Below are 14,366 nucleotides of genomic sequence, written 5' to 3'. Positions count from 1 at the left end.
GATGGGCAGGAGGGCGAGAGAAGCAGCATCCTTCGAGGAAAATAAATGTTTCTTATCTTTTCCATGTATTCCCTTTTATCTTCTGAACACAAAGAAATTTTAAGACCAAACTGAATTACCAAAGAGATGTAAATTAAATTAGGAGACTGAGTTCAGCAACTGTAATCAGAAGGGATCCAAACAAGAGGACCAAGCCTTCACACTATGGCAAGCATGGAATGACTAGGAGCCAGAAAACAAGAGAGGCAGCTCTGCAACTACCCAGCTCACTTTTCGGAAAGATGCCTTCAAAACTGCTTTCACAGATCCAGTGAAACTCTCCAGGAAAGTTTATTTGAAAAGCAGACACAACACCCAGTTCAGAACTTTAGAAAAGCAAGGGAGGGGCAGGGGGTGGAAAGAGAGAGAAAGTTAAAAAAAAAAAAAAAAAGAAAAAAAAAGAAAAGAGAGAGAGAAAGTGAAAGGTATCGGACAAGGCTGCAACATCCTCCACCACCACAGCTCCAGGAGCGAGGTTTCTGCTGAACACAGCGCGTGGGCAGTCATGGGAAATGCTTTCATAATGCTCAGCGCAAACAAGGATTTAAAGTTGCAGGCTCATTGCTAGCTCCTAGCTCCTTTCTGCTCTCCTTACCCTTTCCCCCCACTCAACTGGCAGCTGCCAAGATCTACATAAGAGAATGATTTACACATCCTTTTCTTATATATATATAAAGTGAATCATCATAAACATCTTTCAAAATACATTCATAAAAAGAGCAGCAGATTGAAGGTCTTTTCTTCTTGTGTTTAGCTATTGTATGCAAAAAAGAAAGACCTGAGCTTTTTCAGTCTTCTCATAATGCTACAATTTGCCAGACTTGTGCACACAAAGTAACGCATAAAAATACAAGTAGCTGCCTCCTGTTGCAAGATGTTCAATACACATCTATGCAAGATATTCAATACACATCTATGCTTTATTAACTTCCAATCTAATACAGAAATCTACATTGTGTTAGTTGTTTGTCTTGGGGAAATTTGTGTTTAGAATTGGGTTTGATATGTTCAAAGAGATTTCTCAGTGCAGTTCGCCAAGGTCACATTAAATTAGCCAAGTCCATCCATTCAGTATTTAATCGCCTGCAGTGTAGCGCAAATGTGAGAGAAAGTGCTAATCTCATGGACTGTATTTAAGGGAGTTTTATCAAGAATTGCTTAAGTACATCAAGTTTTACTTGAAAACAGATTTTTGGAATTTCAGGATGTATTTCCTATCTCGACAAGGGTAATAAGAATTACAAATTCCAATCCTAAGCAGAATTAAAGAAGGAATGAGTATTAATTTAAGATTAAACTCCATTAGTAAAGCATAAAATCTAAAACCCTTTTCCTTCAATTTACTGTCTCACAAATTTAATGAGGGGAACTCCCTTAACAGCCTCATTGACACAGTAAGGAAACCTGTGATGCTGTAAACTAAGGATGCAAGAGGACAGTTCAAAAACTAAGTTTGCTATTTCAATAAGCAAATGAGCTATTCCAGTTCCATGAGGGTTTTGGCTGTTTCCAAAACGAGAGAGATCAACACCCTTCCACTGGTTTAAGTTTATTTAAAACAGCTGTGCTCACAAAACAGCCATCCCCATTTCCTGCCCATAAAACATTCCCAACCCATTTAAAATAAAGGAGGGAGAAAAACAAGGCAAAAATCTGGTGCCGCAACTGCAGAACAAAATCCAAGTATTTGCGAGGGTGTCTCACCGAGCTTCCACGCTGCAGCGCGCCCGCTCTCCCACCAAACGCCGAGGCACAGCTCCAAGGAACTGCCAGCACACTATTTTCCTGTCGTTGGGGAAGAAAGGTCACTGCAGTCCTGGTCATTAGGTTTCAGGGCCCGTCTGCATTTCCATTAAATCCCCCATTTTCTAAGTAATTAGAGCACAACATAGACTACACGTTTCTGCTGTTTTTAGAAAAGCTGCAAGAAAGGCCCTTTGAACACACAAGCCTTAACTCACGTTACACTCCAAGCAGCCACAGAGTTAAGGGCATGATTTTGTGCATGCGTTTGCTTACGTTAGGGGCTTAGGAGCACACACATCTGCGCAAGGTTAGATGCTCAGTTAGCACTTCAGACATGGAAATACAAAACCGTCTCATGAGTATCAGAGGTCTTAAATTATTTGGCATTTAAAATGCAGCTACTGGACTAATGGAAATGATCCTCTTTGGGAGAGGAGAAGGGGAAGACGCAGGGGCAGTTCAGGTACTTTCTAGCCTCTGTGGGTGCACAAAAGAAAGCAGTCAACCTAACTCCCAACTCCTCCTTCCTCTGTCCTCCCTTCAAAAACATGGTAGGCATGATTTTTTTGTTTTTAAAGGCACAATTCCTGATGTCTTGGCATTTAAGACTGGCAACGCTGCCCATAAATAGGCAGTGCACAAAACCAAGATTTTGTCTATGACAAACTGTATTCGAGGCTAGAGGGACAGCTTTCTCACGTTTGCCTCTCCTGAGCAGGTTTGCTGCACAAGTAAGGGCACAGATCTCGGCACGTCCCACGCAAGCCCAGCACGTGGCAGAAGAGGCCTCAATGTTTTCTTCAGTCCCCTCGCGTCAATTAGATTTTCTGGCAAGACTGTCATAACTCACCCATGAAACCAAGTCGTACTGGACGGGTCTCTGTTCCCACTGAAGTTCCAGAGGATCTCATCACAACTGAATAACCAGATGTTAGAGGGATCTTACTGTCTAAGAAAAGTAAATTACAATTCTGTCCACGCTGGTTCTGTGTAACCTTTGCAGTTGACATGAGGGGACAGGTAAGTGCGTGCCTCCCTGCCCACCTGAAATGGTTTTGATCACAAAAATGCCAGCATGAAAAGACCACTATATCCTAACACAAGTAGACTGAAAAATTCAGTTGTGTTTGCCAAAATCAATGACACAAAAACCAGAGAAGTCTGGATTTAAAGTAAAATTCTTATCAAAGATATAAAAGGACAGAAATTGTGAGACAAGACTAGAAATAAGCCCCACGTAATACTTGAAATTGCAATCTACTGCACCTATCTTCTCATCCGGAAAGAAAGGCCTCCACAAACAGAAGCAATGTTTCATAAACCTGCCAAGGCAAGGGGATTTTCTGACTTAACAAAATGTTCTGGTTTTCATGGACTTGACATTAACTCATTTACACGATTTAAATGCAGAATTCGTGTAGCTGTGCAGTATGCTAAAGATCTCACTTTCACATTAGGCTTACTTGTTATGTACACATAAGACAGATCTTTACATGACAGGATCTCATTCATCCCAAAAACCAACCAGCCATTCAAATTGAAAAACAACCATCCATATTGTTATGAAAGACAGAAAGCTGGCTGACAAAAGCTAGAGCAGTCGGATTTATTTAAGATCACAAAGCTTACCATTCCATTATAACTGGGGGAAAAAAGAAACCACCATATTTCTCTAGAGAACAAGGCCAGGACAAAGCCTTCTTAAGGCTACTAACGCTTCAGAGGGTGCACAAAGGTTTGCATTTTCTTATACGTTTCGTCACACTAAATATGTTGCTGTATTCGAAATGCAAATTCTTTAAAACCCTCTGCCTACCACCGCAGCTGTAAGGTGTGGGAGAATATCCCAGCACCGCCGAGTGACAGAATGAAAATCATTACCAAATGCGTAAAATGGACTTCTGCAATGAGAAATGTAACGGATTGAAGCCACAAACGTTTGAGGGGAAAAAAAGAAATCACATGGAAGAACAGGTATCTGACGAAGGGGAAAACGACACCTCTTGTTATAGGTCAGTCCTCACTGTTCCTGACCTTGCAGCTATTAAATTACATACATTTCTGTACATTTGAAGGGGACAAAAGAAAATTTGAGCTGGAAATGAACAGATCAATCCCTGTTCCTCACTTCAAGTGAAATTATTTATGTGAAAAATGATTACCTGATTTTAACAGCCGAGAATATTTGATTTTAACCACTTCTTGGTTAAAACCAAACACTTTCTGAAAGCATCACCAAAAGGGAGCCAAGTGGAATTGCTTGCACAGCTGTTGAACACACAGTGACTAAGAGATGAGTCAGACTGGAGCCTTTATTCACATAGATACGAGTCTCAGAAAGCTACTGGACTAAACTGTGCCAGAGAAAAGCTTAAATCAGGACCACCGCTGAATGATTTCAGCTAAATCAAGAGATGAAAATTTATTTTGGGAAGTATGTTTTGGCAAAATAATCTTTCTTCTTTTGATAGTATGTCCCAAAGCTGAGGGCAAATGCTACGTGACACTGAGATGCTGGGTGTCACAACCAAATCTCTCCCTCAAAACACACACAGCCTTGTGTGCGGGGGGTGCAAGAAAATCCCTTCTACTTTCGAGGCATCTGTTCAGGCAACAGAACAAGCTCCAAACAAACATCACTGAAAACAAGAAAAGGATTCTGACCTTGGGAAGAGACTAAAATCAGATGTAACACACTCCCTGGGCATAGGAAGCGATGAAACCTGTTTGGGTTTGGCAGGTTAGATGGCAGTTCCAGTGACTTTCCAGTTTGTAGCAATACGGAAGAAATAAGCTTACTCATCTGTTGGGTCGATAACACTTCTCTGCCTTGGAGCCAGCGCGAAACTACAGCACCGGATCCGCTCAGCACTGACAGACGGGGCACGCGGAGACTTCCTAATGAATTTACTGCCTCACTGCCTACCGCCCAGCGCTCGGCACCACGCTCTCAGCTTGCTACGATCCAGACTGCATGTTGGTAGCAATTAAGGAGTGAAAACAAAAGATTTACGGAGACAAAGGACTGCGGCATACAGCAGAGGCCAGGCCATACAGCACGAGTGCAGCACACCACCAGGCATGCCATTCATTTCAGCCAGAGCTGTACAGGTCCTAATACGGCACGGCTGCTCCCCGACCCAAGCACCGAACATGGCCCCGGGACTGTGGAGAAACCATCTCCATTCCCACCCGCTCTTCAACTCTGTTTGGGGCAAACATTCCCAAGTCGACCCATGTCCCGGCACATGGACCCCAGAGCCGAGCAGTTTTCTGTGTAAAGGTCCCTCTGGACACTACATGGGTCCCTGCTTCCCCAGAGCCCCGCTGGCAAACCCATCTGCTTCAAGGGCAAGACGGACCACAGCTTTCAGCAGACTCTTCAGGTAGGTCCCATCTACCCGCTCCGACGTGACGCCTGTCTGCGGGGCCAGCCTGACACGTGGTGGGACGCGGAGGCAGACTCCTCTGCCTGGTGTGTATTTCAGCCACAGGAGGGAAACCAGCTGGGGAGAGAGGAGGGGAAGGAAAGCAGGAGGTGGAAAGCAGGAAAGCAAGGGCTGGAGGAAGAGGACAACAACGAAAAAGCCACAGTTCTGCAGCTATTGCATGTAAAACTTCGGCTGTTCTCTGAAATGGAGGCTCCTGCATTAATTTGGATGGCAAAGTTTATTTATGTCACTTCCCTCTGCTAAGGTTTTGAGGATCATATTTCAAACCCACATTATATTCCTCTGTTGCTGGGTTACCAGATCCGAACAAACAAATCTCAGCAGTCTGCCAAAAGCAGAGAAAGAGAGCAAATGAATGCCTGGAGGATGCATCACCCTCTGCAAGTCCTCTTATGGCCCCACGCTGCTACAGATTAGTCACCACCTCACATACAGTAGAGCGAAAGAGGAAATGGTGAATCCATTAACTCCGGGGCAACGCACAGACCTGAGAACCGCTATTCCCACCCGCTCGCCCCCTCCTAGGGAAACCAGGCAATTTTCCAAATCATTAGAATTTTCTTTCAGATTAGCAGAAAAATGGTCCTAAATTCAAAGGGATAAACTGGGTATTAGCACCCCTGAAACTAGCACGTTTGTTCCAGCAGATGTTGAAATGGCAAGTGAGAATTGTGATTTGAAATGAGTAAACTGCGGGTATCTCCGCAGCGGAGCTGCAGGAAAACCCCCACGCGACAAAACATTGCTGCCGGTAGGTTTGAGGCTTCCAGTTCACAGGCAGGACGTCTGCCACGCCAGGGGCTGCCCAAACACCCGCTCCAGGGATGCGGGAACAGGCAGCCATCACCTGCGTCGCGGCACCCGTCAGAAGCCCTCCAGGTTCACTCCAGCCCTCGGCAATATCGCTTCGAAGCAGGCTCAGCTCCACACTGCAGTTCACTGCATCCCCTCCACCAGGACAGCAAATACCCAGCACTGCCATGCTTCCAGGGGAAAAATCCATAGCAAATGGCACTACTGCTGCCAGACTTCTGTTTCAAGAAACCTGGGATTTAATCTAATGTCTAAAATTAGAAACAAATTATCCAATGTTTGCTGGAGGGTCAAGGACAGTCCTCCTTCTGGGCCACAGCACAGACAAGCATCAGAAAAGAAAAATAAAACATCACATTTCACCAACACCCAGCTCTCGGCTGAGACTACAGCATCTTAGGCAAACCACTACTCTGGAAAATGGGGTTTTTTTAATAATACCGTTACATCCAAAGGTCCTCACTACTCACCCAAATATTTATAGATGTTCTATTACATAAGGTGCAGTGAATTTTATCATAAAAAGCCCAAGAAGAAAATCCAGCGATTTCACAAGAAAATAATCCGAAATCATCATTTTACCAATATTCTTATTTCTGATTTTTAAGAAAGGCAGTTCAAGCAACACTGGCAAAGAAAATGAAGCTAGCAACATAAGGCCTTACAGGTTACTATTTCTAGTACAGCAGGAAAAACTGGGAGGTTTATCTTTTCAGGCTTTGTTTTCTCCAAAATAAGGATATGTAAGAAAAGTAGCTTTTCCAAAACACAGTACTAAGTGTCTATACTGCTGCAGATGTGAGATTAAAGTTACAGGTGGCTCTATTCTTAACATAAACCAACTATGATTTATCAAAATAAGAAGCTTAGTTTGCACAGGAATATTTTGCTTACCCCAACCACAGTTTTCAGTCTGATTTTACACTAGAAACAGCAATTCTGTTCTCTTCTTACATGTCAAGTGTGGGAGGTGTTGGAGTCCAAGTAACAATCACCATTAAACCCATTAGACAGGCTTACAGAATTATAACTATTTTCCACTAGTATGTGCAAAACTGTCAGTTCTCCAACATCAACTTGTCGTTGCACTTTTCTTATTCTAGATTTACATACGTATAAGCAGAACTAACTTTCACCTAAGCTGGTCTATTTAAAAAAACATTTCCCTTATTTTATGCATAAAACCCTTTGGTTTTAACAGTGCTGGAAGTTAGAGGTAATCTGAAATGCCATTAAGGTGCTTTCAGCAAGAATCACTATTACAGCTGAATATTTGTTAGGAGGAGGCCGCAGAGCTGTACCTGAGGCCTTAGAGGTATTACTGCTGAACATCACTATTTGCCATGATTAAATGGAAAGACCTGGTCAATCCAGCAATGAACTACGAGCCCAGAGGATTTAATCCCAGTCTGCCACTGGCTTGTCAGGTGACTTTAGCCCAGCCATTTCTTCCCTCCTACGTTCCTACACACAAAATGAGCACAGTAACACAGCAGCACAATTGGTAAAATGCTTTGAAAGTAGATAAATCCAGTGAGGAAAATCACTGCTACTTCACTAAGTAGCTTATATGTCTGTCTATAACGTATACAGCATTATATAAGGTCTACAAGAAAGGGAACGATTTCTCCTTCGCTTTTGAAGGCGCACAGTTAAAATACTAAGCCAGTCTGGATGAAGTATCACCTATCTAATTAACTGTTATACACATAAGTGAATTAAGCAAAGCAGAACTTCCATCAGCGATCACAGATACTGCACACTCCACCGGAGCAAGACATTCAAGTGAACAGCACAAATATCACAGCCCGGGACGCATCGCCTCAGTTGCACAGTACACCCCACTTCAGCTTCATGGGAAATCAAGCACCTCAAGGTGTTATCTGAATGCTTCTTTCAAAGACAGCTTCCAAGTCTCCCCAGGAATCCTCTACAGAGGCTTCATGTCACGGCATGAAGCCAATACACGATCCTTCAGGCAAAAACCAGAAACAAGAGCCACTGTCACCATACCAAGAAATGAAGAGTCAAGTACAAATCATTGCCCTCTTCCTTGTAACCTGCCCCCCTCCCCTTATAAACCATATACAGCCACACACATCACATTAACTCTGACGTACCGACACATGCTTTTAGACTTTAAGGACAGCCACAGTCTACTTGCATACTTTTACATTATTACAGAAATCAATAATTCATAATATAATACCCATGTTTTCTGAGGGATTTAAACACAAGTCTACCCCCACCAATACAACCTAACCACCTGATCGGAAAGGAGCTTTGGACAGCAGCCAGTTTCATAACTGGACTAATAGTTAGTTATAAATCTAACTGACATCTCAAAAGCAACTCAAAAGTACTAAGCAAAGCAGATAACGCCTTTTCCAAGCCCACCTTCCATGTCACATTCCCCTACAAATCATCAGGAACTGCAATAACTGAATCCCAAATCATTTTTGTGAGATGGAGCGCACAAAGAGCTGACCCTACACATCTTCCCGTACCTACAGAAATCCCAGCTCAGGCAGGTAGGCAGCCCTGTAATTCATTCAATTAGCGCCAGCGCAGACAAAGGCTCACAGGATGACTTACAAGTGGAACACAGCCTACAGAAACAACTCTTTATCTCCTAGCAGGGAAAAAAACAACAATAAAAATCACATGTATACAATATTTCACTACAGGAAAGCCACCTTTTTCTCCTGAACTAGGGAAAACTGTGTTATTTATCTATAATATTTAAGAGAAATTGAAATCAGTTCCCTTTTACAAAAGCAAAGGTGGGAACAAAGACAACCAATAAGTTCACCCGGGGCAGACAGTCTGTATTTAAATTTAGCGCTCTCAAAGGAAAATTATAGAAGAAATGCAGCACAAATTACCATAAAAGATACGAGGTCAAGTCAGCATGCGAGCAGGTAAAAGCACAGACTCAGGGAAGAGTCCACAACTCATCAAGGACGCCAACGTAAGAGAGGTTGGTGGGGAGCCCCAGCACAAGGACAGGACAGCTTCCCAGCTTGACCAGGAGGACCTGAACTGCAAATACTGGCCACAGACTGCACACAGACATCTTTACAAAATGGGGTACAGCTCTGAGGATGCCATCTGCACTTACCAAAGGGGTAAACCTGTGGAGATTAAGGCTATGAAATTCTGCCACAATCGTGGCTGGGGGGCAGGTAGGAGAACCTGGGCAGAAAGCTATGGCAGACCTGATGAGTGTAGCAGAAAGGCCTGTACTTTGAACAAACTATATCACAAAATTCCCACGGTCGGAGCCCATTTACCTACAGTATGAGCGGGGCCATGATATGGGGTGCTTCATAACATTAAACAAATTAAAGCATATCCAAACCTACAACACCCAGCAGGACAGGAAACTTTGCTGCGTGCCTGCACAGCACTCGGCATAACATGGCCTTGTGCTGCTGAGGTCTCCAGATGTAGCAGGGAACAACAGACCGAGACTTATAGAGACCAGAAATGCTGTATTTTAAAAGGCTGCATGAAGTCACAGTTAAGCAGTAAGAGATGGAAAGGTCTCCTGTTCTAGGCAGACATGCCACCGCCAAGCCCCTGCCTTCCCCAAGAACAACCCCAGGTAACCCAGGGTGGAGTCCCTTCACGCTGCAGTGTGGCAACTCTTGTATGCAAGGCTGCTCTAGCTGTGCCTGGGAAAAGCAGAAGTTGCATAAACAGCAAAGATAAACATGAAGAGCACGCTGCACGCATCTGCTAGAGGTTTACAAGATCTAACGCAGAGCAGATTCCTCCGCAGCATCACAAGCAAGCCAGAGCAGCAGTGCTTTTTCCCCGGGTAGGCTAACTAGCAGAGTCCTCGAGCTGTTCCCAGAATTGCTTGCCTCCCAGGTTTCGACTTAATTACAACGGGACATGCACACACAAAGCAAATCCTTCAGCAAGTTAAAAGCAAAACAGGAGTGAGTCATTGCTGATCTTGCCGCTTTCATTTTTTTTTTTTAAGTCTCTTTTACAAGCTTCTGAAATGTTGCAGCCCTAAAAGAATGAGAAGCAGCTGTCGTAAGCCTTTTCCCATCTGAAAGCCAAAAGGTGTATTGCCCAAGCGTACACCGCGCAGCCCAGTGAAGGGAGCCCTGCCTGTGACTGAGGAGCCTGGCTTCCATTCCTGGGCCAGGCGCTGGCGTGCTGAGTGAGGCTGGGCCAGGCCCTTCACCTCCCGATGCCGTGTTTCCCACCCCACCTACCAAACGGGTTTACTGACTTTTCTTTCCCTTTAGCACAATTCCATCACCCTCACCTTCTTTTCAAGGCTGCCTCTACCCTTGACTTCCACGCAGCATCTCCGCTACGCTGGGCTCAAGTGGATTTAGTTACAGCAGCACATCAGTTCAGCTTGCATGTTTAGTTAACAGGTTTATAGCCATGTAATTCAAAGTAATTAACCTCTTTTGCTTACGGTTGTTTAACATCATAAAAGCAGAATAAAGCTTTATTTACCAGACCACAAGACACCGGATGCAGGAAGTGAGGGCGTTCACAGATTCAGCCGAATTTGTACTAGGCCACTGACAAGTATTTACTTTCCCTTTGAAAAGCGTATTTTGATGTTACTTCGACTCCATTCCCAGTTCAACGAGGTGAACCAAAGACCCACCAGACAGACACAGCTTGCACCGGTGAAACCAACCCGCGTGTGCTCACCCCCCAGGCTGCATCCCATCTTCTGCACTCCAGGCAGGGCCTGCCCCAGCTGAAGAGCAGCACGGCGCTCGCCGGCACGGCAGCCCCAGGAAACCCACGGGCCCAGGCAGGCAGACGGGGTCCCGCGGTGTGCGGCAGAGGAGCGGGGGCCCGGCTCCGCTCCCCGGCGTCTGCCGAGCCTGCCCAGCCCTCTCCTGCCGGCCGGGCCCGGAGACCGGGTGCCCGCTGACCTGAGGACGCAGCGTTTCCTCTGGCAGACGCGGCCCCGCCGCACAGATTAGCTGCGGGCCGAGGGTTGCTTTCAGGAGCCGCAGCACGGCCGTGCCCCCCCCCCCCGGCCCCTCTCCCGCCCGGCTGCCGCGGCCCGAGGCCAACGGGACGGGGAGACAAAGGAGAGCGCCCACCCGCTTCCCCCCCACACCCCTCCGGGGCAGAAAAACGTTTTTTCTTCCCCCCCCCCCCCCAAAGGCAGCCGTCTCCGAGAGCTGCCGCGCTGGGGACGGACGGGTTTAACCGCACCGCGACTGCGGCCCGGCCGCCCTCCCCCACATTCGGCTGGGGGGGGCCCTGCGACCACCCCGCCGCCCGCCCCGCTCCCGCCTGCCCCAAAGCCCCTTCGCGGGGCCGCCCCGCCGGGCAGGCACCTGCCGCCCGCCCCTCACCTCCTTCAGCTGCTCCATCTCGGCGCGGACGGTCTCGTACTCCAGCTCCAGCTCCTCGTACTGCTGCTTCAGCTGCTGCTTCTCCTCCAGCACGGCCAGCCCGTACTCCGCCGCCTGGATCTTCTCCCGGGTGGTCTCGCCCAGCTCCTGGAAGAGCCGCTTGATCTCGCTCCGCAGCCACTCGGGCTCCGACTCCATCACCAGCCTGGCGTACTCCTCCTCCTCCATGGCCAGCGACATGTCGGCGGGGCAGCCGCCGGCCAGCGAAGGGGGCGAACGCGCGGCCCGCCTGCCGCTCCTAGCAGCCCCGCGGCCCGCGGGCGGCCATGGCAGAGCCCGCCCGGGCGCCCACCGACGGCCCCGCCGCGCCGCCGATCCCCTCCCGCCGCGCCGCCGCCGCGCAGCTCGCCCCAAGCGCCGAGCGCAGTGAAATCATTCAAAAGGCACGGCCGGCCCGGCGCCCCGCGGCACGCTGGGATCGGCAGTTCGCGCCCGCCGCCGCCCCGCGGGGCGCGCCGCCCGCCGGACTACAGCTCCCGGCATGCACCGCGAGGGGCGGTGGCGCCGGCGGCGGAGGGGGAGGAGAGCGGCCCCTGCCGGGCGGCGGCGGCAGTGCCTGCGGGGCGGGAACGGGCCCGCTGCGGGGGGGGGGGGCGTCGCGGGGCAGAATCACACGGGAACCATCACAGAATGGCAGGGGTGGCAGGGCCCTCTGTGGGTCACCCAGCCCAACTGCTGCCGAAGCAGGGTCACCCAGAGCAGGCTGCACAGGACGTTGCCCAGGCGGGTCTGGAATATCTCCAGAGAAGGAGACTCCGCAACATCCCTGGGCAGCCTGGGCCAGGGCTCCATCACCCTCAGAGGGAAGAAGTTCTTCCTCGGGTTCAGCTGAAGCTTCCTCTGCTTCAGTCTGTGCCCGTTGCCCCTTGTCCTGTCGCTGGGCACCACTGAACAGAGTCTGGCCCCATCCTGCTGACACCCACCCTGCAGATATTTAGAGGCATTTCTAAGGTCCCCTCTCAGCCTTCTCTTCTCCAGGCTGAACAAGCCCAGCTCCCTCAGCCTCTCCTCGTAGGAGATGCTCCAGTCCCCTCATCATCGTTGTAGCCCTCCGCTGGACTCTCTCCAGTAGCTCCTCATCTTTCTTGAACTGGGGACCCCAGCACTGGATGCAGCACTCCAGAACGGAGGGCCACACCAGCATGGAAAGAGCGAAAGGTTGACATGAGAAGTACCGGCGTCAGTCCCCAAGTCCGCACGCCAGAGCAGCGAGCACTTCATTTGTTCCTGGTGCTTCACACCTCCAGTGTGGTTCCTGCTTCAAGTACTCCATCCACCGACAGCGAACAAACGCGGTGTTCCCCCGCGTCACCCTGAGGATAAGCACGTCCATGGGACAAGGCGCCCACGCATCGCCGGACTGCCCGATGGAGGGAGGGAAATGCCACCGCGAGTTCAGCCGGCGTGAATCGCTGCGAGGCAGGAATACCTGGGCAACTTCACCGCGCTGCTTGAGAAAGGAGTTGCCAGTCTGGTGGGAAAATGCGGTCGGCTGTTGCTACAGGTTACACCCATGGGCAAGCGTGGTGGCCAAGGCACAGAAACTGGGCTGCTCGTTTCTTCACCACAGGTGGAATTTGTTTCTAAAACGTAACGAAGGCTGAACAGAGCCGAATGCCTCTCTCCGCTGGACCGCTGACACCCCTGAGCAGCTCCATAAAGGTGCTGTGAACATGCCCCTGAGCTACACCGGGCTGGGGAGAGGACTGCTTCACCCCCCGTCACCCTCGCCTGCCTCCCCTGCAGCTTCACCCTCCTTTAATGCCGCAAATGTGGCTCGGAGTTTCTTCCAGCGTCAGAAATAACAGGTAATGAACGTGTAAGCAAATGCAACATCATAAAAACAACCACGTGTTTGAGTGCTCCACAAGGTCTACAGCATAAAGCAATGTATTTTCTCACAGCTGTAGGGTTTTTTCAAGCTATTTTCAGCTTCTGCCTGTGTTTGTCACGCTCTGTCCTGGTACATCTAAACCCTCATCCCTTTAACGAAGGGTATAAAGGCTGAATACTGCCTCCTAGTCATGAAATCGCCTCGGCCAGTTTTTCTTCAGGGCGCTGACGCTGCCTGGAGACGCTGCCTGGAGCTCCCCGCGCCTCACGTGCGGGGACGTGTCGGTTGCCCCGTGAGCAGCACCCCGTCACCTGGATGTAAGAAGCAGCAAGTCGATGTCCTCAGCCTACGGTGCGTATGTGACATTCCTTGTTTTCAGAATTCCTCGGGGAGGTTTTATTTGTTAACAGCACAAACATCTGGTTGGCCTAAGCCAGAAAATCCTGACATACCCACTCCGTGGTCAATACATCGCCGTTGGTACAGTGGCAGGTTTTCCTGTTCCTCTGAAGCCACGTCCGCTGCATGTGCCAAAGCTCATTTAAAATCCACATCTGTCACATTTAGGCACTACCTGGGGCTGCCTGTGACCTTACACTGTTTTCAACTGGTGCAAAACCTATTGCCCTCAGTAGATCTGGACCATACGGCCGCAGGACTGTAAAACCTCCCGGCAGCCCCCTACCATGTGAAATTATTGAAATGTGCTTCCCCTCCCACTACTCACTAAGAGAACTGGTAGGCTGGCAGCAGCTAAGGACGCAGAAGAGACCGTCTCTGCCTCACGCTGGCCCAGCCATGGACTGATGGAGACGAGGGACGGCTGGTAGGCTCAGCTGCCGCGTCGACTTCCCCTTCTGGTTTCTAACTTCTACCTGAAACCTGAGACTTCAGCTGTTTTTTTCAAGGAATGCGCTGCGTTGGCAAATTCTAGTGTTACACCCCAAAGGGATCCATTAAAATCCAGGTAGTTACTTCATCACGAATTGTGTGGGTTTGGGTTTGGATGCTGAGAGGTGCCTCTCAGTGGGAGCAGGCGCATCTGAGGGAGAACAGAGCACAGAGATAGGC

General features: G+C 48.8%; 1 protein-coding gene across 3 annotated transcripts in view; it reads right to left on the bottom strand.

The window, feature by feature from the left end:
- BICD2 (BICD cargo adaptor 2) overlaps window positions 1–11,753 on the bottom strand; it is a 102,427-nt gene extending 90,674 nt beyond the window's left edge. For all 3 annotated transcript variants that reach the window (XM_075432659.1, XM_075432660.1, XM_075432658.1), the window contains exon 1: window positions 11,402–11,753. In XM_075432659.1, coding sequence (XP_075288774.1) covers window positions 11,402–11,641 — 240 coding nt within the window. In that variant the 5' untranslated portion in view covers window positions 11,642–11,753. The remainder of the gene's footprint in view (window positions 1–11,401) is intronic.
- Between the last annotated feature and the right edge of the window lie 2,613 nt (window positions 11,754–14,366).

This window comes from Opisthocomus hoazin, chromosome 11 (assembly GCF_030867145.1).
Source record: "Opisthocomus hoazin isolate bOpiHoa1 chromosome 11, bOpiHoa1.hap1, whole genome shotgun sequence".
Classification (NCBI taxonomy): Eukaryota; Metazoa; Chordata; class Aves; order Opisthocomiformes; family Opisthocomidae; genus Opisthocomus; species Opisthocomus hoazin.
This window is presented reverse-complemented; position numbering and strand designations above follow the sequence as displayed.